The following is a 24653-nucleotide window of genomic DNA, read 5'->3' as shown; positions in this document are numbered from 1 at the left end:
TGAGCATAAGTTCTCTGAAAAGTTAGTGCCTCTAACATTTTTTCCTTGTTTTTAAAGGTGGGCAAATGATCTTTAAAATTATTCACTACTTGCAAAGTTCCCAAAAATTGCCCTATTATATAAAGCGGTTTGAAAAATCTGATGAACTGTATGATACGTAATGGAAGCCCAATGTCAATTACATGCCACAAAATAAAGAGCACCACAAACATGGTTATATTTCCAAAACATCAACTTTATATATAGCACAACAAAAAACACACATATTACACTCACTTTACCCCCAGTTTGGGTGTATAATAAAGCAGATATTTTACACAGATGCTCTAAATAAAAATATAAATTTTCACATGTACAACTTTATTTGGCAGGCGATCACAACAAACACAAAGAGAGAAATGTAATACTGGAGGCGATATGCCTACATGTAGGGTTTCCATTATCCAACAATCATCTCTGCTTTTGAAATATCAAGGACCCTCTATGTACAGTATACTGACAGAAATGGTATTCCCGGGATTCACCCATTTATGGACTGAGCCGCCTTCTTTTCACAATGGTGTCCGGCTTTCCTCTTTATAAAATATATAAAAGCCCCACAAATATTCAACTTACCGTTTAATACATAGGTTATCCCAGAAAAAGTTAAAATTAAAAAAAAAGAGGAAAGACATTTATACAACAAACATCAATTATATTATTTGCAAACAATGTGCTTATATATTATTTTCCATATGTATGCATGTATAGGTCTAGAGTTCTTCAAAATCATGACCGCCAGAACTAAGTGCCTCCGGGTGCATAACTCTTCCCATAAAGACGATACAGGCTAAAATAGAAGCAAAACAAGATTACAATGGATTTGTAAGGCATGCCATGTTTCATTTTGCAAAATGTATCAAGCAAGAGCTGGGAAGCAGTGATAAACATGCAGAACAGCTCCCGGAAAGGAGGTTACATAACCACTGGAACAAGCTTGCATGTTCACTTCAGTGGATAGAAGTCAAGCAGACAAAACAAACAAATACAGGACAAAACTGCTCTGGAGGCGACTGGAGAAGAGCTGAAGCAAGGATACCTTTACTACGGTTGAAAGCCTCATATCAAACAGAAGGAATGGCAGAGCGTCATATTCCACAACACTGCATGCACTATGGCAGAAGTTACTTCGAGGTCACGTAAAATGCAAGAAAATAACAACTCACCAGTTCTGCGGTTTCTAATCAAAAAGAAGAACGGGTGGTCAAAAATCACCTGGGGGTACAACACCGCCATCCGACTATTGGCAATCATTCCTACAGATAAACAACAAAATGCTATCAGATGGAACAAATACTGTAAAATACACATTGACAATTTCTAGATGACAACTAAAGTAATAAAAATAGAATTCTGATATCCTGTCATGTCGTGGGACTATTGGGTATTTGTCTATGTGGGCTGGCTGAGACAGCGAAAAAAATAAACTTTTAATATTCAGGAGAATACATGTACTAACGTTAAAGCGATCCTCCGGGCCTGGACAAACAAAGATGGCCACACCAGCTTCTCTGATGCACACTGTAGAAGATACACTGCCATCTTTGTTTGTCCAGGCCTGGAGGGTCGGTTTAAATCGGTTTAAGTGTTTATCACAAATAGAAGCTTAAAAGCAACTAAATGTCATTCTTAGTCCTGTTTACAATACAGTCTCTGTATGAATTCTTCATGGTTGTCGAGATCTCTGCTTGGTGTCATTCAAAAGGGAACTTTATTGTTCACTTCTAATGGATACATTTCTGTCTTAGTCACAGACACAGCAGTAATCACTAAATTTCCAGTATACCGTATATACTCGAGTATAAGCCGACCCGAATATAAGCCGGGGCACCAAGTTTTACCCCAAAAAACTGGGAAAACCTCTTGACTCGAGTATAAGCCTAGGGTGGGTTTATACTCGAGTGAGGTCAGTGCACCATTGCTTTAAATGGGGCCGCCGCTGATGCCGGCAGCCCTGTTGAAAGCAATGGGCTGTGTGCAGAGATTTTCGAGGAAGGGCTTTAAATATAAGCCCTTCCCTGAAAATCTCCCTATTGTGTCAAAAAAAAAATAAAATAAAAATACTGACCTCTCCGCTGCTGTCGGGGCTGAGGGGCGTCCAACTGCTTGGTTCTTCGGCAGTGCAGTGAAGTTCTTTCAACAGGCAGAGATTTAAAATCTCCGCCTGCTGAAAGGGCTGTATCTAATTGGCTGAGCACTCGGCCAATAACAGGCAGCGCTCAGCCATTCATTGAATGGCAGCTGAGCATTGCCTGTGATTGGTCACAGCGCTTAGCCAATCACGCTCAGCGCTGGGTCATTCATTGAGGGGAGTTTTTTAAAAAATTTTTTTACACATTAGGGATGATTTTTAGGGAAGGGCTTATGTTTAAAGTTCTTCGCCAAAAATCACTGCACGCAGCCCATTGCTTTCAATGGGGCCACCTGCAGCAGCGGGGCCCCATTGCAAGAAATGGTGCACAGACTGGTGCTTATACTCGAGTACAAGCAGAGGAGGGCTTTTTCAGCATAAAAATGTGCTGAAAAAGTCAGCTTATACTTGAGTATCTATGGTAATTATCAGACTGAGCCTTGCCCCTGTGTGAGAGTTTATAGTGAAGTGGAAGTTTATAGCAAGTAGAAAGCTTGAACACAGTGAGGAATTACTACAGAAAGCATAATGGAAGATGGTGTAACTTACACTGTCAAAAAAAACCAAGCACCTAGAAGGAGATGTAATTTTGCTGCAAAAACTCGACATGCAGTTACATCTCAGGCAGATATGCAAATGATTAGAGTTGTGTGATTAGATGAATGCAGCGGCATTACTATAGGGGATGCAGTAGCGTCTGGGCCCAGGAGCCTTAGTGGGCTCGTAAGGCCTCTCTTCTCCATATAGGGAGCCCAGTACTATGAATAAAGCATTATAGTTGGGGGCCCTGTTACAGATTTTTCATTGGGGCCAAAAGAAGCTTCAAGTTGTGCAGCATGGTTTAGGTATGGCTACAGGTACAGATGGAGGGACTGAACTTTTGTATCAGGGCCCCTGAGCCTTTAAATACGCCCCTGAATGATCAGTTTTTGCCACCTGAGGCCGTAAAAGTGGTTGCAGCGTAGGCCTATAAAAAGGCTATCAGAGGCTACTTGTGTAGAGCTTGTTGACCACTAGACGTGCCATCAAAGAGATTTCATCCAGTTAACAGAGATTGAAAGGCGGTGCATTATGGGAGCATGAGAAGCTGGATGGTCATATCATCAAATTACTGGCCACCTGGGCGGTTCTGACCAGACTGTTAGAAGGTGTTGTTACCGTAGATGCATGTGAGCATGCACACAAGGTGACTGGGCTCAGAAAGCCCTCAACATACCACCAGTAGAGAGGATGGTCTGATCATCCAACAAGCACAAGCAGCTGCAACTGCTTTGTTGTCCACCATCCAGAGATGGTTGGCACCATCATTACACCTCTGTCTGTTAATATCCACCCTAGTCTCTGCAGTGATGTTGTGAACGACAAAACCAAACTGCTATAGAGTGGAACTGGGCTGTCTTCAGCGACAAAACGAGGTTTAGTTTGGGCATTATTGACTGCCAAGTTTGAGTTTGGAGACCTAGGAGTCAGCGTCTGAATCCTGCCTGTTCTGTGGAATAGCACACTGTCTCCACTACTGCTGTGATGGTCTGGGCAGGCATATGACAGTTGGTCACCCTTAGTAATGGTATGAGGGACAATGACAGCTCAGCTATATGTCCAGGACATCCTGCAGCCACGTGTTCCTCTTATGGCCGCTTCCAAGAGGCATTTTCCAGCAAGATAATGCTTGCTGACACAGTGAGAGTGTCACAGGAATGCCTCCACGATATCGCCACACTTTCGTGGCCTGCTCACCAGATTTATTGCCAATAAAACACTATGGGACTTTCTGGGATGCAAACATCAACAGCCTACAAGCTTGCACAATCAAGAGGTTTGGTTACAGCAAATGGGACCAGTATGCAGTAGGATGCCACATGGAACCTGTATGCCTCCATGCCCGACTATATCACATGTTGCATCCAAACTAGAGGTGGCCCAACAGAGTACTAGAACTTCCCTTCAAGTTTTCAGTTTTCCGCAATAAATTATCCTTTTGCTCTGATATTGCAATCAATCACTTACTTCTATCAACGTTACAAATCACACATAAAAAGCTTCATTTGATTCCAACAACTCCTTACAATGAGAATATTATTCCAAAAATGACATATTTGCAAAAACCCACACAAAACTTATGGTAAATGATATAGACTTCATTTTGAATGCCAGGTACTGGCTACAAAAAGCTCTTGAAAATAGAAAGGCGGCTACAGATAGCTCAGCAGTAAGACTTTGTGATGTAACATCAATTCACATTACCAAACTGGAACCTGAAATCATTGACTTTAAATACCACAACCACCGCAATACAAATGTTTGGCTGAAAGTGAATCTCAAACATGGGGCCGGCAAGGATCATCTTTGATCACGCTCAACACCATATATCCCAATGGCCACAGTATTATGCAAACCAAGTACAATGAAGCAAGATTTTTACATGCATTGTGTTAAGAATAAAAAATTCATTCAGAAACATGTACTAATTACATGAATGCCTATTACAAAAAAACTTTTACTGAAAATTTGAGTTGAGTTTGCATCTGCTTTTAGTGCCCTCAGCCCCTCAATTATCACTGTATGGTTCACTGACCATGGTTGTCCCAAAACCTCTACCCAACAAATGGAATGTGCCAACTTTCCTTCATCTGGTGGTGAGGGACACTGGACTGGGTTGCTTAGTGGGCAAACATGAGCCAGATACTCACCAAGATGCTAAATAAATTTGATTTACCTCAGAAGTGGATCATTAATGAGGTTGTCTTACCTGGAAATGTATTATTACATTCCTATTCAAATAAATAGATCACAATGTAATAAAACATTGGCACATACAGGGCCCCAGAGAGAGAGAGATACTCTTTATAAATCAGGCTAATGGAGAGTGTCCCAAGGAGTGATCCTTCTAGTATTCTGTCTATATATGGACACTGTATGGATCACTTCAAAAAGACTTATCCGGGAATGAAAAGTTTTTTCAAACCTGCTCAGTCTGCTCTAAAAGCAAAACCAATTACATCAACTGATACCCCACCTCTCCAGTCCTGCTGGTGCCATACTAGTCTTCACCCTTGATTGTGGCAGTGATGACCTCCCAACAGCAGAAAATATGACCGCTGCAGGTCATCACCGGACGAAGTGAGTCACTGATTCGCTGCAGCAGTCACATTTTCCTGTTGTCGGTGATGTAATCACTGGCCTGCTGCGGTCTGAAGTGGAGACCAATAGGGGAGTGGACACTGTTGGGAAGGGTACAGCAGGGGATCGGATGATAAGAGTATGGATTCTTCTATTTATTTACAGCAGGCTAGAACATTCTTTTGACCCCTTTTAAGAACATTAAAGCTAGGTTACACTTCTATAACGAAAAAAAAAACATAAAAAGGCCTGGATAGGGCATACTAAGAAGCCACTTCTAAAATAAGGATATCCTTCTGTAATTTGGCAAGTACTTGAATTTCTTTGGATATAAATTTAGCCCATGTACACCATTTACACCAGGTATGTGCATGGTCAGACATGCGTTTAGCTTCCAGGAGGTAAGAAGTAGACGCAAGCAGAAACTTTATGATAACCAATCCAACAGGTAGTCACATACCAGTCACCAAGACTTTCCAGTACATTTCTCCTAGTATTGCAACTGAATCTGGTCTTCATAGAGGCTCCAGGACTATGCAGGGCACGGGAGAATGAAAGATATGCTTTTAACTAAACCACTGAAATTGGTTTCACTGAAAATATTGAAAAATGGAGGAAAAATTTCTCCGGAGTGAGTATCATTATATCGAATAACCACAATTTGCCGACAACTTCCTGTAGGATGCTAGAAGTGCTTTATTATAGTCATTTCTCATAAGACCGGAGCAATTTTTATTGGAGATAGAGCTTGCGTCATGAACAAAAAAAAGTTATCTATACCTATTCTGTTTAAAGATCACTTTCCAGAAAGGAAAAAAAATATATAATATAATTATATACATCCATGGATGTACCCATGGCAGCCAGAAAACAGTTTTCCTTGCCGACTACACAACAGACTATCTTTACATTTGGCTCTCAATGCTTTGGATGTGTGAGACGGTCAGTCCTTGCCGCAATACGTGACTCTGGATTCAATAGACGGTGAGTGGAGAGCATGTCAGTAGGACTATGACTGCAAAAGTTATGCAGCTCAGCCCACTGACATGAGGATGTGACAGGTCCTCTATAAGGGTGCGCTCATACATTGGAGAAATGTGCGCAATTTACACAGCTAGACCACAGAGTTACAGTACAGTAACAGCAGAAGATCCGCAGGGTTTTTTCCTCTACGTGTGAACAGGTTTTGCTTTAATCCCATTCACTTTAATAGTAAAGGTTTCTGCTGTGAAAAAACTGCAGCATTTCTGTAACGTGTGAACACACCCTGAGGCATGTTTGAGGAGTGACAAGTACGGAAGGCCAAGAAATCGTTCGGATTGTCGCGATCAGCAAGAATCTGAACGTTATTGTTCAGTCTAAATGCTTGCATGTCTGAACGACAAAGTATGAATTGGTTCATACCGCGTTTCCCAAAAAATAAGACACTGTCTTATATTAATTTTTGCCCCAAAAGAGGCACAGTGTCTTATTTTCAGGGGATGTCTTATTATATTTACCTAGCAGGCTCAGTCCAGGTCCCATCCACTGCTCTCCAGAGCTCTGACACGCTTCTTGCAGTCCTTGGACGCCCAATAAATCCCACTACTCAGCCAATCAATGCTGTGGCTCAGGCAATTCATAAGTCCTGCCTCTAGAAAGCAATGGCTCTGATTGATTTTTGAGTGCTGCTCAGCCAATCAATGCAGCTCTTGAAGAACCAATCACAGCCATCGCATTATGGAGGCAGGATTTAGGAATTGCCTGAGCCAAGGCATTGATTGGCTGAGCAGTGGGATTTATAAATTGGCCAGTCAATTCAGTGCTTGATGAACCACTCACAGCCAGAGAGCAGCAGAAGGGACCTGGATCGAGCCTGCTAGGTAATGTATTTTTTTTATGTAATGCAGCTAGGTCTTATTTTCAGGGTAGGGCTTATATTTCAAGCCTCCCCAAAAAATGAGAGTAGGGCTTATTTTCTGGGTGGGTCTTATTATCAGTGAAACAGGGTAGCAATCTGGCTTGCTGCATGCTACCAGGCTATATGGTGATTGAGCCTTTCCTGTAGTTTATATTGTGTATCTGGCCTCTATTTCTGTGAGTTATCGAAGGGATCTCCATGCAAATTTGTGTGCAAGTCAATCAAATAGGAACAACTGTGACTTTACAACAGACTGCTTTTGATCAACCAACTACTATTTTTTTGGTAAGCTGAAATGACACGACTAGTGACTTATCCGTGGCCATGTTTACACTGAATGACTGTAGTTTGAATCTTGGACTTTGCTTGGTATTTTGTGAGCCATGCACAGCTAGCTACATATCATATCCATTGTGTACCCCAGAGGAGCTTCTTCATAATGCTGCTGCACTTCCTTCCCTGATGAAATATATTTAGGGGTGCACATTTCACAGCATACACCATATAACTTAAAGCGGATAACAAATCAGTGTAATTAAATCAGTAGAAGGCCATTTACTCTACAAGCAGCGCCGCGTAGTAAGTATGTCCAACACTGCCCGCCGCATCCATTTCTGACATCCGCCAAGCAGGGTCCCCGAGAATACACAGCAGCTTCATTCTGCAAATCTGCTCAGCCGTTTTGGAAATCATATAAAATGCTGTCAGCAAACAGATCACTTTGTTCACATTGCAGAACCAAAAATAAAGCGTATTCTAAAGACAAAATCACAAAAGTAAATTCTCTATTGATTTAATCCCATCCTCCTTCAGAACGAACATGAATTTTTAACGGCGTAGCGTTGCAGAATATGTACTGTATAAAACTTCATTCCATGGTATACCATACCAGAGGCGGCAGCGGCTTCAGATCCCTCTTCATTAATCTCCAGATAAGACTTGTGAACAGCTTTATCAACGCAGAGATCCTTGTTTTCTGAAAACAATACAGATTGGTTACAAGAATGAATAGTCAGATGTGCAATAATATATATGGTGAATGAAAGCTAAAAACAGAGAGGAAATCTACTGGGGGAAGATAGATGGAAGGGGGGCTCTTAGCAATAAATACAGGTGTGTTATTCTAGACAGATGCTCCCTACTATGTGCGGCAGCCCAGTTCTTCCCAAGTATAATAATGCGCTGTCTGGCCGGTTCATACAGATGACCAGGCTGATCAGGTCAGCACTGCTCAAGGCTCTTTTACATGGAACGATTTACGTAAAATGAACATAATCATTCAGTAACAACATGGCCACTGATTGAACGGTGAACAATAATTCACTTATCGTTCATGTCCTGCAAGTATAGGAAGCATCATTGGCTTCTTCACTAATCGTTTGATTTAAACTTTGAATGTTTAACCATTCTCATACACTGCAGAGAACTGAATGATCCTGATAACACCCCCCCCCCCCCCCCCTAAAAAAAAAAAGATTTATCTTTGTGTCCAAACTGTTTGCTTGCTTGTTCGGGCGAATGATAATTATCGTTCCGTTTAATCACACCCTTACAGGTGGTCAGTGTGTGTCGCACTGGAGGAAACAAAAAAAATCCACTACAACAAACCTCCACATACAAGGGAAACAAGTTAAGATCCCCAGGATGGGTTGTGGTGGTTGGATTAAGGTACCTTTATATGGGCCAATAGTTGCTTGAATAATCATTCAAAAGAGCCATTTCGGGCAAGTGTCGCCCGTGTGCACATAGCACCCAACAGGGCACTCAGAGGGAAGTTGCTGAGCTGTCGCCAAAACAGAACTGCTGAGCGGCTTCGTCTTCAGGGCTCGTTGACATGAGCGTGCTTGTCACACTCTAATAGAATTGCAAAAAAAATAAAAAAATTGCCCGTTTACACGATCGGCAGGTGCGTGTTATCCAGCTCCCATAGGGGTCTATGGAAACTCCCATGCACCAACGATAGGTCAGGTCCTATATTTTCCCCCACCACGGACCTTAGATGCGAGCTTTGCACATGCTTGTTCTATCTATTCTTTGTTAGGTGCGAGCTTTTTGCATATCTAAAATTCCTTCATGTGAACGCTTCTATAGGAAACATTGGTTCTATTAGACGCAAACTTTTCACGCACCTATAATGCGCTAAAACCAGTGTAAAAGGAGCTTCTCAATCTATGAGTGACCCCTGTTTACAGTGAATGGAGGCGGGTGTCCGGACCCATCCCCAGCCTACTCTGACTCCATTCATTTGAACAACTATCACTCCATCGTAAAGCAGAGGAGCGATAGTCACTGGTACGGCTGTCAGGCATATATATATACCCAACAGTCAGACTCTATAAGGGTACCTTTAGATATAAAGCGCTTAAATATGTAATACTTATTATAAAAGTATTGCTCTGTATTATTGGAACAATACAAATATTTTAATCCAGGAGAATAACTTTTTTTTCTGTCTTTGTCAAGGATTACATGTCAACTTGAACTTTCTTTGAATATACTTCAAAACATAAAAAACACTATAATTTCAAATCAGGGCTATAGAATATTAGCAACTGGGTGCCCTAACTCCCCAAGGGATGTGTTCTTACCAGTCTGACACTCTTTGGACGGACTGGAAAGTGTTGCAGTGTATAGTGATGGAAATGTATATAGTTTCAGAATGAATAACAGAGGAACAACAATGCAAAGTACTACTAAAGCAGAGCTGACAGGGCCTCCATGAGTATGAAAACCCATCCCTGAATGATCAGCACTAGAGATGAGCGAGTATACTCGCTCAGGCTAACTACTCGAGCGAGTAGTGCCTTAGTCGAGTATCTGCCCGCTCGTGTCTAAAGATTTGGGTGCCGGTGGTGGGCGGGGAGCGGCGGGGGAGAGCGAGGAGGAACGGAAGGGAGATCCCTCTCTTCCTCTCTCCCCCTGGCTCACCGCCACAACTCACCTGTCACCTGCACCGGCAGCCGAATCTTTAGACACGAGCAGGCAGATACTCGACTAAGGCACTACTCGCTCGAGTAGTTAGCCTTAGCGAGTATGCTCGCTCATCTCTAAATTAGCACACAACATGTTCTAATGTATCTGAATATCACACCTTCTTATGTCCAAGTTACAATATAAAAACTTTTCTGCTGCCATTATTAGATCAGCCGCCCTTTGGTTTTACACCCTATACTGTGTGTTATTTACTGGCGTCTCCGAGCTCGTCCCAACCACATCTAGTATTCCACCCACATTAGTGCATTTGCGCTAACACCATCAAGAGAAACATTTGGTACCGTGTTAGCCAGCAGAACAACAGGTCATTGTTCTCAGTAAGAGAAACCAAGTAATAATGCAGATATGATACCTTTTAATGGCTAACAGAAAAAAAAATATAGCACATGGCATTAGGTTGCTATCTATATAGAAGAAAACATGTTGTATGTTTGCTTGTTTGTTCTTCATAGGCTCCTACATGCCTAAATGGACCTCAACCAGACTTGATACACATACTCTTCATGATCCAACTTTAAATATAGGGGGGAGGGGTATTAAGTGCTTGCTACTCATAGCAACTAATAGCAGAGTTTTAATTTTACTAGAGCAAGTCCTTTAAAAATAGTAACAGTGTGTAAGGCTGAAAAAAAGACATATGTCAATCCAGTTCAGTCTATTACCCTTCAATGTTGATCCAGAGAAAGGTAAAAAACTCCATGGAGGTAGAAGCCAATTTTCCTCATTTTTTTGGGGAAAAAAATAATTTCTTCTCAACTCCAGTCTGGCAATCAGAGTAATCCCTGGATCATAGACCCTTCTGATGTGATTAGTGACTATAAAATGGAATATTACGCTAAAAAAAGCCATCCAGGCCCCTCAAACTCTTAGCGAGTTCGCCATCACCACGTGCTCAGGCAGAGAGCTCCATATTTTCACTGCACTTACAGTAAATAACCCCTTTCTATGTTGGTGTAGACACCTTCTTTTCTCTATATGTAGAGGATGCCCCCTTCTTACAGTCACAGTCATGGTATAAATACAGGATGGTCTAAAGGTATGGAGACACCTGAATAAATGGAAATGTTGGTTGGGAATGCAGTAGTGTGTGGTATGCTGCTAAGGGGAGGAACAATGTCTAACAAGGTGGCCATTTTGAAAGCCACCATCTTAAAACCTAGTAAATATGTTAAATGGTTAGGAGTGCATATGACATATGTATCTGAGAGAGAATTTGATGAGGAATCCAAATCTGTGCTTGTATGTCATGTACCTTTCTTTCCTGCCAAAGTTATTGACAATTTTTACGTGACATGGAAGATGACAACTTTCCACTACAAAATATGCTCCGTGTGCTCCCCGTGATGATCAATCACTGAATGGAGGCAGAGCGCGCCAGAAATCTCTTCCTGTTTACTCTGAATAGAAGTGGGCGCAGGAAGTCGTTTGTAGATTAAGTTGATTAAGTCATTTGTTTTTATGCCTGCATAAACCGAACGGCAAATAAGTGAACTAATTATTGTTGATCGTTCGGTCATTGCTCATGCTTACACTGAATGACTATTGTTCAGTTTTGCACGATCCAGCGATTAACTGAGCAATAATCACTCCATGTAAAAGTGTGTTAAATCCTTAATTAGTCCACAGATAAGAGTTTTAGTGCCCCGTTTGTTTAGGGACCTGGTGCCTCACCCCCACTCCATGTCTCGGCTCTCATATATTCCTTAATATATAATTTAGCTATATCATACATGATGAAGAAGTCTAAATAGTCTTGCAAGCTTGTGCAGTTCATTTTTTTTTCTATTAGCCATTAAAAGGTATCATATCTACAAGAATATTTGCTTGCTCTTACTGACAGAAATAGCAATAGGACTTGCCGCGATCAGGGGGAAAGCAGGAGATTTAAGGAAAACTAAAAATACACTGCACATGCGCAGGGCGTGGATTCGCTGTGCAGAAGAAAGAAGATCCGGCCGGGACGGAGAAGACCAGCACCACATCCGGACAGGTAAGAAAATGTGCATGACCACGGACTGGGTAGAACCCCACTGCAGGCTAAATCCAACCCGTGGGCATGGCCTTCTGGTATTTTGAGCTGGACCTGCAACAGAACCTTCGGCCAGAGGTTCCAACACAGATGTGAACCGGCCTAAAATTAGCATATAATGGCTATATTGATGATTTTACAGTAATTTCTTTGTGTGTTCATGTATTGGCATTATAATGGGGGGGGGGGGGGGGGGGGAGAACAGGACTGCAGAATGATGAAAATATTGGTTTAAGGAAATTGGGAGGCAATTTTAAATTTATTTATTTTTTTTAATACAGCCAGTCAGCTTCTGCATTGAATGTATAAGAGCTTAGCAGATGTTTAGGAGAGTGGAAATTCAGATTAATTAATAAGCACATGTAATAGAACACTTCCATGTATGATGAACTCATACTTTGATTGCTAGCAGGCTTAGCAAGCTCCTGCACATTACACATTCAGTAGGGCAAGGACTGTATCATTTTCTCTATACGCAGTGGATACAATAACACAAATAATATTACTAGCTTTGCTTCTATTCATAAAGCTGAAATATTTTAATTGCATATTCAGAGAGACGGCGCTGCAACATGTGGGAAGCGAGGAGCCGGTGTGCGGATTACCCCGATGCATTATTAATGGGCTGCCTGTGCAATATAATAAATAAAAAAGATAAATACGAGCAATAAAGTATGCTGACAGCCAGAGCTGGAAACTTGAAGTTCCAAATACTGCAGCGGCATCATACCGGATATTGCAGACAGATCAGCTTGCCTACTGAATATCTCTACGATGCCAAGCCTTGACAAAACATCCTTCAGATCAACCGTTTCTTCCACTTTGAACCTATAAAACAGGTGATTGGAGATTAAAGCGGGTTTCAAAATGTAAAGGTTTGTACTGTAGTAAAAAGATGAGTGGAACAGCATCAGGAAATTGAATGCAATGGAACCTCCCGACGGGATCCGAATCATCTTATCTATACAATGTACCCATAAAGAGTCTTTCAAACCATTTGTATTACATAGCAAGTCAAATTACGTTTTCGAGTTGACCCGTCATCTGATCTTTGGTTAGATTTTATTTGCATCAGTAAGTTGCATTGTGGACTGTACAGAAAGTAAAGAAGAGTTTAAAGCCAGCAAGTTCTCTCCAATATTTAGTTCATTAAAACATCAAAACTCAGCCATGTTGGAAGCATCCCGGGCAAATACCTCCCCAGCAAGTCTCTCAAGCAAAAGAGCAGCTGCCAGCCTGTGGGCAAGCAAAGTGAACAGGAGATGCGGTTTCTTTGCTTTGAACATAATGTACTGTAGAGCGATATAAAACCTATTTAAGGATCTAATGGTTGGTGTCTTGCAGTTAATATGAACGGAAACTTCTGGTAGAATGATAAAAGGTTCACACGTCCGAAGCTCCATTGTGTTATTTATAAAGAATATCTTCAAAGTGATTGAACGGTCGCCACGCTCAGGCAAAATCCATACAGGCAGATGTGGATTTGTCTAATTGTATGCAAAAACGTGTATCAAGGGTTTGTTGAGCAGGTCAAATGCAAAAATTGATCACATTAAAGGCCCATTTAGACACAATGATTATCGCTCAAAATTCGCTCAAAAGACGGCTTTTGAGCGGTAATCGTTGCATCTAAACGCGCGGCCATCATGCACTGTTCGTTTATCGCTCATTTCTAGCCAGCTAGAAATGAGCGATGAGCCTTATCAGAGCCATGCGCTGATTTTCTCAGCAGGCGGTGCTGATAGCATTCTTTCAGCTGGTATCCCGCTGGCAGGACACCAGCTGAAAGTGCCGAGAACAATGCGGCTGTTTGCATATACAAAACAGCTGCATTGTTCTCCGAGCTATCACAGCAGTATCCCGCTCCGTCTGCATTAACTAAAGTAGCTAATTAGCTAGAGTTATGCAAAGATGATCGGTCGAAACTGTCACTCAAACTGTCGTTTGCGCGAATTTTGAGCGATCATCGCTCTGTGTGAATGGGACTTAAGGCTTGTTAAAGACGAATAGAGTCCAACTTTTTACATACTCACAGTAAATCTTACTGAAGATATTGGGGCTCATTTACCAATACTGTTCAATAGTTAGACAGTGCAAACTTAGGTTCCATTTACACGGGACAATTGTTGGGCGCTCAAGAGCCTGACAGTTGTTCCAACAACCATCGCACTTGTGCTTTCACTGAATGTGGTTTGACCATTGTCTATTTCTTATATTCCAATAAGGAGTTTATAATAGGAAATTGTTATTTACACTAATACTAAAATAACTTGGGTCTAGCCCTCTAGACTACAAAAGTTACTTTAAGGGTGCGGCCATAATACTCAAAAATCACAACAACATTTGGGTTCTAAGAGTCTTAACAAGTTTTTCCACACCCCAAGTGCGTATTGACACAGGTGAGTTTCACATCCGTGCGTGGTCCATATTTGCAGCGGACTGCACAATGACCTGTTGCAGCCAATGGGCAACGCAGACAGGCAGTTGATTTTTTTTTTTGCTTTCCTATATCCTATTCCATGACATTCCATAGCAAATCTGGATCCCATTAATTTTAATGAGAGTCCGCACTATAGTCTATTTGGCACAGATTTTTTTTCTATAAGCGTACTTCAAATCCATGTGTGGACATAAAAATAGTGTCTTGTTACTTCTTTATGTTGATTCCATGTAGGGAATTTGGCCATTCAAAAAGGTGGCCACTGTGGTTTTCCCTATAGCGAAAAAATACTGAAAGTGTAAATCTGAAAATGGAGACACCTACAAAGAAAAAGGCTCATAAGCAAGAAATAGCTAATACCAGTACAACTACTATGCAATGCAGAGGGAATAAAAATACACGTTAAAATATAATAGCAGAACACAAAGAAGCTGGAGGTCACCAAGACTGTAAAATATAAACTGAAGATTAAGCATTTAGTAGGATTAGGCTGCTTTCACACCTGTGGTGCGGGTTACAAAAAGGGGAATCAGCTGGCTGAACAGATCAGTCTTATGACGGATCCCATTGACTATAATGGTGGAGATGGGAAAACCCAGCCTTCCATTTCCGACCATCTGTCTGAAACAGCCGAGCACTTGAGCGCAGCACTGTTTGCATGGCTCCCATTGAAGTGAATGGGAGCTATGGAAATCATGTAAGACAGCATGCTACACTGTTACAGAAACAGAGTAGTGCCCTGTGCTACGCTGTTCCATAGCTTCCATTCACTTCAATGAGAGCCATGCATTATGCTGCAGTGCTTGGCTGTTTTCATAGTTACTGGCTCAACTATAGCAGCGGTTTTCCATCTCAGTGATAAAAAGCTGGGAAGGGAATACCCCTTTAAGATTATGGAGGCGGCCTGAGCTGCTGGTCTGCTCTGCTAATCGCATTCAGAGATATGCTTTACAGTATAGGACAAGGAACCTGCAGACTGGAAATGCTCACAGACTTCTATGGGAGAGAGTTTTGAGCATGGTCTGTGATCTGTGCAGAGGTCACTGTGCAAGGAGGGAAAGGAGGTAAGATGTACAAATTGTGGTGGATTCTGTATTATGTGCCATCTACCTACTTTTCATTCTAGATCTGCTTGTGCTGATAATGAGAGGACTACTGAAAAGAAGGGGAGGGACTAAGAAAAGAACAAACTGTCCCAAAATAAGTGAATGCAGCAGACCGCCCAAGATGACCAGATCTTATTTAATCTATAAATCCAATCCATAGAAACAGGCAATATGGACATCAGCATTCCATAGTGCAAGATTTATTGCAGGTCATACACAAGACAATGTTTTGGCCCAGCTAAAGAGTCTTTTTCAAGCCAATTTGGCATGAAAACAGCTTTATACCTGGGCCAAAACGTTGTCCTTCATAAATCTTTCACCTTGAAATGCTGATGTCCATATTGCCCATTTCTATGGACTACTAAAAAGAGATGTCTACAAGATTCCACTACTTTTCTTAATTAATATGGATAATGATATATATAGAAATAAACAAGCAAAAAAAAAAAACCCACCAAAAAATGTTTAATATAAAAAACTTTATTCAAACAACATGTCATTTTCTAACTGTTCTCTTTAAGTGACTTAAATATTTTATGCTATGAGCATCTGTTCAAATGGAATAAGAGGGGTTGTGGCAAATAGTAAAGAACTAACTTGGGGCTTCCACACCTACTGTTGTGGTCTACTCCCCCCTCAGGACCTCTTCCTCACAGTGGACCCAATTCTCCAACACTATCCATTTTCGAGTCTAGATAATTTGGTGGGTGAGTTATTACCAGCAATTTAGCAGATTCTGAGTTCTATAGCTGCCATCCTACTGACAATATAGAACATTTTCTGGTATCTGATGAGTGTTGTTGCTGGGCACTTGAACTGGGCATTCTATTCATCTTACAGAGACATTTCTTCCAAAAAGTGACCCATTGGGCATATGTATTCCACTTCCACCTCCAAGTGAGTGAGCTGGACTACTAACCCATTTAAGGTTTGCAAATAGGTTGGGCAAGTTTTAGCCTGAAGACCCCTAATCATTCACTTTACTGGATAAAACTGCTTTAGAGCAAAGTGCCAGCTATAGTGAGGAAAACTTCGGAGGAAACCAGTTACAAGATGGTTCGATTAGTCTTACTCCCCTATGCTCATGTCGGACAACAGATAAGCACGTCAGGACCACTGCGGACCTCTGTGCCCTGCCCAGACATAGTTCACCAACTTTTATGGCCTTACATGCTGCACCTCCCTGACAGAGTGGGCAACACAGGCCAGCAATGTACCTGCCATGGGGAAGGATTCCGCCTCAGCAGAAGCGCCAAAGCCACCAATCCCAACCTGAAAAATTCTATGAACAGCAACACAGCACGGTCATTTGAACGGGCCAGTGTTGCAATACCAGACATTGACTAGAGTAAGGGTGGTATTGTGGGAAATGACAAACTGGAAGGACGACTCAGTGCAGCACTTTAATTCTACGCATCAAAGTGCATCCCAGATGCATGACCCTTTTGGATCAGACACTGACTGCTTCTCTGAACACCCTTTAAAAAAAGTCTTAACTTTTGGAACCCTGACAGCAAACAATCAGTTACCACTGGATCAGTTGCCAGGCACCAAAGCAGACAAAAGCCTTCTTCCCTCCTTTTTTATTGTGCAGAACATGAATTGGTCATAAAAATCGATTTAGGAAATCCACATTGGTGAGTAATTTTCACTTTAATCCAAACATTCAGCAGAAATAGTTATTTTAAAACTTTGAGAAATTGGTTTTCTCTTAATGTCTGTCTGACGAGGATTAAGCAAAACAGAACTTATCACTCTTGTGCTATGGCTTTTCATTCTCGGTGGACATTATCTGTATTCTGCACTTCATAGTTTGCCTCCTCTAGTCAGTAGATATAAATATTTATAACTGTTTATTTAGTGCTTTGATAAAATTCCATACCACGTCTGCATTTTAAATCAGAAGCCGGCACTGAGAGAACCAGCAGTTAATCTCACAAAGCTAAGTAGGAAAATTACAGAATCACTCCATCAAATTTCAATCTCGCTAACCTACAGTATCCCATATATCACTATGAAATAAAGCCAAAACCGAGATGAACTTTTTACTATCAGAAACAGAATTGATTTTTAATGTATTTATTCGGATATTGTTGTAAATTAGTTTCACTACAGAAAGCCTGATTAGAAAGGAAACATGAATTAGGGAACGTCAAGTATGGAAGATCATCAAAATGATTAACTAGTTTATATCTACTGCGTAGATAGATCGAGAACGATATATGAGAGCAGAATCATACATACCGTAGGCAATTTACATTATATACGTCTTTATAATACAAGTACTATAGAACAACAATTTGATTTAAGGAGTTTTCCAGCAAATGAAATTTTGTACAAACAGCTATAAAATGACAAAAAGGTGTAATAAAATACCAAAAACCTAATACTCCCAAGCCAACCCTTCTCTAGTACAACACTAATTTGTTTACCAGTCTCCAGCAATGACGTCGTGAGTCGACACCTGACCGCTGTAGTCACTGTCTGCAGGAATGACATGTTGACACCATTGAGGGCACTGATGTGACCAATGATTGGCTGTAGTAGGCACATATTGTGTCGACATAAAATCACTGGAGCCTGGTACACCAAGAACAAGTGGCTGCAAAACTCTTAAAGCATTACTTGTTTTGTTATTTTATACTATTGTCAGCTGTTTAACCCCTTAATGCAATCTGAGGTACAATACATGTACATCAGGTGTACATGAGATTTGCATAGAACAGATATGGTTAATGGCCGGTATTGGAGTTGCCACTGTCAATATTGACAACGGCATTTAAATGGTCCAACAGAGGAAAAGGTTCTCTCCGTTTCCCGAATGGCCCTCTGTGACGAGATCGTCAGGAACCATTCATTTCCCATGGCAGCCTGGGACCTTGTGAAGGTCTGCGGGGCTGCCATGAATGCTTATCTATTAAACTGCCTATAAATTATGTGGCAATACATTGTTTTTGCTGTGACTAGTACATTTATTTATTTTTTTAAAGCAGCGTGTGTAACAAATGTTTTCAGAAGCCAACATATAACAACTGCAACAAAATCAAGATTGGTAGGTTTTGGGAAAAAAAAAAAAAAACATAAGATGCAATTTACTAGAACATAACAATTGTAGATGTGAAATAAAAACGACTATACAAATGGGTCAACGAGGACAGAAATCACTCAGGTCAACTGCTCGAATATTATCAAAGGCGACCAAACATCTGTGGTCATGATTTAGATATTGCACAATTGTAAAAAAGTTTAACGTGACTGTGAGGAGCTATCCAAAGCCACTGAAAAGCTATTGAAAGGGCAAATAAATTGTTGCAAGGAACGTGGTCTTAACACATTAGGATTCAACTTTTCTACATTTGGATTCTCCTGCGGTCTCCTGCCATGCTACAACCCATTCTGCTCTCATCTCCCAGCATCCTAAGGTGAGCATCATACTTGAGCTGGGTTATAATTTTCCTAGACAGATAATAAGCAAGTAATGTGGCGGTGATTAAAATAGTGATTGGGAAAAGGGACCGTATAAATGGGGAATAGTAGGACTTAATTTTTTGAGGTCAGGAAACATTTTTTTTTGTATTGCATTTTAGCAAAGTATCTCTACTTATAAATGTACAGAGACCAGATGGTCAACATGAAAATTATCACCAACCAGTTGGAGCATTTATTGCCCAGTGTACAACAAGTCTTAGGGCTCAATGAAAAAAAGTGTGGTCCGCTGTTAGACAGTAGAGCAAAATGTGATTGTTCTCAGCAAGAGAACCCACGTAATCTTATTCACAGACGGAAGAACACTTATGCCTGTGTGAATGAGCCCTTACATATAGTTCTACTAAGTCATGTATTTTCCGATGTGGCCTGAACTGTGGAATTATGGAGAGGTACATATAGATGTGCCTACCTTAACTCGACAAATTCCAAGATGTTTGGTGCGAAATTGAAAAAGGAAGAAGAAAAAAAAAAAGTTTACTCCCGATATGGCTCCTTAGCAAAATTCAAGCCAAGGTAAAGGTGAACACATCTGTATATAATAAAGCAGTATAGATAACTGTACATACATCTAATGTTATCTTGTCATCCTACCTTGGTAGATAAACTTCAACTTTTTGCTTTTTGACAGAATTAGCCCACTCATCAATCAGTGAAGCTTTGACCAGAGGCTCAAGAGTTGCCAAAAGAACTTCCTGTCTGGACAGGAGAAGCATAAGACTGAGTTCATCTCCTTCATATGGCATTTCTAGGACTTGATAAACTCCTCCAGCCTCGTTGGAGCCATCAGTAAATTCTCCTGCAAATAAACAGGTAAAGTATATTACAGAGCTGTACAGGAACGTGAGACAGCAGCACTAATCATGAGCATCTGTAAGGTTCTCGTAACTTACATGTATATCATAAAGGTCATGTGTAAAAGGCTTTCAGGCCCTATTGTAGCTACAAAGTAATAACATTCATATTCCTGTGAAGCAGTAAATATATGGACAATTCACATAAGCATGGTCTATACAAAACAAAGGATTCTGGTATCATTAACAGACTTCTCACTGGAGGTGGCAATCCTCCTGGAACTATGTGGTTGGGGTTGGGGATGGTGGGTACAATGGGGGCGTTATTGCCATAACAACAATAAAAATCAGATTAAAAAAAAGGTACTTGTGGGTTATCTGTCACCACTTTTTTAATATACCTGGAGTCAACCTATTTGATGCTATCTTGCAGGCTGTTACTGTGTTTATACCACCTGGATAATATTATAAATATGTATGTTTTGTAGAAATAAATTGGTTTTTTTATGCATATGTAATGGTGAAACAGTTGTGGGTTATCGGTCACCACTTTTTAAATTAATTTCACAAGAGCCCCAAAAAAGTGTCTACTAAATATGACTTCTGAGCTTGCAACTAACGCAATATGATGTATGGGAGGAGTGTTACAAGGAAAGCCCTGTCTGTGTTGGTAATTGTTGTCTAGTCTAGTCAAAAGATATACCAAAAAAAAAAAAAAAAAAGACACCCTCTCATAAATATATATGCCCATTAAACTTTTAACCCCTTAAGGACCAGGGCACGTACGGCAATGTTTTTTGTTGGTGTCAGCTTCGTGTTATTTTCTTTCTTATGTATATATTGTTGTTTTATTCTGTAATTTTGCTTTACTTGTGTATGTAATTATGTTTACTATCTATGTCCCTAAGGACCTCATATAAGACCTCTGGGGAGATTCAAATGTTTGTTTTTTTTTTGTTTTTTTTTTATTTGACACTTTCGCACTGTAGCTGGGCATCCATAGGAGCCCCAGTTACAGGGAAAAACAACCCCTGTAGTGACAACAGTCACTGGCAGAGCTGATAAGGGTCTAGTATGACCCTCCAGCTCTGCTATAGCAGGGAATCCCAGCAGTCACATGACCCTCTGGCTCCCATAGTGAAAGTTACACTTTTACTTTCACTTTCTAGTACACAGTGCTCTTTGAGCACTGTGTACTCGGGGAAGGGGAAGACAGAAAGGGTTAAAAGCCCCTCCTGCCTTCTTTTCCGGGTTATCAGCTGTCACTAACAGCTGACAACCCGTCCTGCCCCTGATTGATTGCACAGGAAGGAGGCTTAAAGCGCCACTGTAATTTTACTATTGGCGGGGCTTTAACCCAGGACCAGGCCCTGTATATTTACTTTGCCTGGTCCTTAATGCTTTAAACCATTAAACATATATGTTACAAGTTTTACCTGTCATATACGGAAGTTTCAAGCTGTGGAACATCCTGTGATGAGCTATTTAAAGCATACTTGAGTTTTCAGCAAGTTTTCCAAAATAGACCAGATTCTTTTTACCCACTCATTTGCTGCTGTATGCATCCTGTTTCATGTCTGCAAGTTCTGATTTTCAGGTGGTTTTCCTTATTTTTCTGTTACATTGCTATTTGCAATCCACTTTCAGCTTAGCATTCTGCCAGAAGTTCCCTGGCCTGCACTTCCTTGCTCTGACTTCCCACACTACATTGAACAGTCTGTGGTCCAATCAGCATGGTGTCAGTCTATCAGGACGATTCAGGAATTCTTGCAAAATGGCAAGTAAACCCAATACAATGTGTGTGTATAAATACACCCACCCCTAAAAGAGGCAGAGATTGTAGAGATTGTTATCACAATGTCTGTAGATTTGTCAGGCTGCAGCCTCTGAGTGCATGGAAGAGCCCTTGAAAAGATAGCAATGGTGGAAGGAGCTAAGGAAACATCCATGTGTCCTTGTTATTACAGAAGCTCTGTATCTAATGGCAGACAAGGGATTGCAAAGTAGCTAAAAGGGAGACCACTAGTGGCAGCCACTTAAAGCATGATTTACAGTCGTAAAGCAACAAAAATTTTAATGCAGGTATATTAAAGAAATGAGGAGCCTAACATAAGCTAGTAGATGTGTGGTACGAGGATTGTAACAATGCCTATTACTCTGTTATCAGGCAGAAAGCTAAAGTATATTATAGTCTATTGTGCAATTTCTCTTAACTCAGTGTTGTCATTGTAAACAGAGAAAGCCCAATTTACATTCCAACCCCCTCTCCTGCTTTTCTGATAGAAAGTGAAAGCAGATTTTTTTTCCCCGAGTTCTTCCTCCAAGTGTTAACCAATAGTTATGAAACTGTGAATAAGCCAGCCCACTCTGTATAAAGTTGTTGGAATTTCTTTGTATAGGCACACTGGGCTTTGAGATGCGAAATCCACCAATGTCTTATGGTTATGGGAGAACTGAATATCATATAATGGTGGTTGCAATAGTGGCATTTGGCCACGCCTAGTGAAAAAAAAATCCCCTAGACAAAAGGGAGGGAAGGTGAAACTGCTGTCCCTCTGTATGGAAAGGCTGGAGCACCCACACTCATCACTGCCCTTGATAAATACTTCACCCACTTCTGATGTACCGCAGGTGCGGCCAGAAGAAGGACAAAGAAATAAGGAGGGCCACAGACATAGACCCAGGGAGGGTTCACACAACTGGGAACAAGCCTCCATAAGATCCTCCCCAGGTGTAATAAGATCTAAGAATGCTAAGCCCACAATGTCCCTCCAAGAAACTCTTATTGTAGATGGATATCCTGTTTTTTTGTATATCCCCTTTACCAGTTCCAACTTTCTGAACTGGAAGGATAACATTCACTCATTCTCTGAAAAAAACACAGGCAATGACAGAGCTGTTGGAAGGTGTCATGAGCACTTAAAAGCTCATTTATAGTGGTTGCCAGCACCTTCTTCATCCTTTGTTTAGAACTGAAGAATGTTGCTGTATTGATACAAGTATCAGGGAGTACCTGACTAAGCATGTGTTGTGTTTTTCGGTCTTCTGGGCTGGTGGGAGTGGTGTTAGGCGAGACATGCTTAGTCTTACCTGTGGGTATTTGTCAGGTCTATTTAGCCTGGTCTTGTGCTTAGCTCTGAGCTGATTAATCACAGTCTCTCCCTGGCTTTGTGTGCAGTCAGACCTGGAGGTCCTGTTAGCCTGCGTCTTTTAAAGCCAAGTACGGTGGTTTAGATCGGTTCATCTTGTTTTCTATGTTATTCCCCTATCCCACATAGAGTCTATTAGTGGCTGAGGTACGTGGTCAGATTAGTCCTTGTCAGGCCAGTTAACCTGCGTATCGGCAGGTCCCTTCCCTGGGTTAGATCATTTAGGGACAGTGTTTCCCGTACTGCAGTTGTCTGTACTGTTCTACTCTGTTTGGGGTGAGTTTGTGTGAGATCTGCAGGTTACAGGTCCAGCGCATCCTGAGTGGACGCAACTGCATGTCCCACATGATATAACAAATGCAGCGGCTCATATAGCTACAGTGTTTGGTGATGGAAGACACAGTCTGACTGTACACAGGAATGCTATAAAAGAAGGCATCTGTAAGACTGGAAAGAAGCCTATGAATTTGTCTAAAGTGGCAGAGGTGATACAGCTTTGACCCCTCTCAAGCAGAAAACCAAGCATCTAGTGACATTAGAAGAAAGTTATGAAAGCAGGAAGGTTTTGCTGTAATGAATGGCACATAATTACTGGAAATAGCACAGAAGGTCTTTGTGAACAAGAGATCAAGAATGTGAGAGACAAAAGGCTGTTGCAATGAAAAAGGCGCCAGATTTACTGGCTGCAGCAATCCAGTCAAGACAGCCCCCACCCCATGTACAACGCCTGAAGCGACCCACCTCCTTCATACATACGGAACGACTGAACATTTGATAGAGACTAATGCAGAAGGGGCAAGAAGCATGGTCACCGGAGTAGAGACTGCCCCCTCACTTAGACTGGAAGAGGAAGAGAAGGAGGTAGGGGGCCAAGCCCAAAATGGACGCTACCAGAGACAGGCACATGGCAGAGACACTCGGACACGCCGCCATCAACCTTCATCTTACTCTTTCCCCATTGCTCCACCGCATAAAGATAATTCCGAATGAAGGCAACTGGTTTTCTATCTGCTAGGCCCCCAGGAACCCATGGCTAGATTAAATATAGGTGGTCATTTTGTGACTTTTATGGTTGATACTGACGCTGAACATTTAATTATAACCCAACAATTAGTCTCTTTTTCATGCAGAACAGCCAAGATTGTGGGAGTGACTGGAATAGGAGGGAAGCATCACTTTAGGGTTCCACGGCAATGCACCTTGGGAGACAAAGAAGTTACTCATCAATTCCTGTGCCTACCGGACTGTCCAATACCACTCTTGGGACAAGATATGTTGAGAAAACTGCAGCCCCAAGTGTCTTTTGAACCGGATGGACAGATGACTCTACAGCTTGGAGAAGATGTTCCAACGTCTCACTTACAGTTCCTTAAGAGGAAGAATGGAGACTATTGGCTGCAGTTCAACAGCAAGACCACCCAGGCCCCACCCTGGACCTAGTAATAAAACTACCGTGAGTATGGAT

General features: G+C 41.3%; 1 protein-coding gene across 1 annotated transcript in view; it reads right to left on the bottom strand.

The window, feature by feature from the left end:
• Positions 1-214: 214 nt before the first annotated feature.
• The window catches only part of SERPINI1 (serpin family I member 1), a 56221-nt gene continuing 31782 nt past the window's right edge, over positions 215-24653 (bottom strand). Inside the window, exons 5-9 of the mRNA XM_066600740.1 lie at positions 19840-20044; positions 12944-13041; positions 8080-8166; positions 1206-1295; positions 215-829 (exon numbers count right to left, since the gene is read on the bottom strand). Coding sequence (XP_066456837.1) covers positions 753-829; positions 1206-1295; positions 8080-8166; positions 12944-13041; positions 19840-20044 — 557 coding nt within the window. The 3' untranslated portion in view covers positions 215-752. The remainder of the gene's footprint in view (positions 830-1205; positions 1296-8079; positions 8167-12943; positions 13042-19839; positions 20045-24653) is intronic.

The sequence above is a fragment of the Eleutherodactylus coqui genome, chromosome 1 (genome assembly GCF_035609145.1).
Source record: "Eleutherodactylus coqui strain aEleCoq1 chromosome 1, aEleCoq1.hap1, whole genome shotgun sequence".
NCBI lineage: Eukaryota > Metazoa > Chordata > Amphibia > Anura > Eleutherodactylidae > Eleutherodactylus > Eleutherodactylus coqui.
The sequence above is the reverse complement of the archived record's forward strand: the minus strand, read 5'-3'. Positions and strand labels throughout refer to the sequence as shown.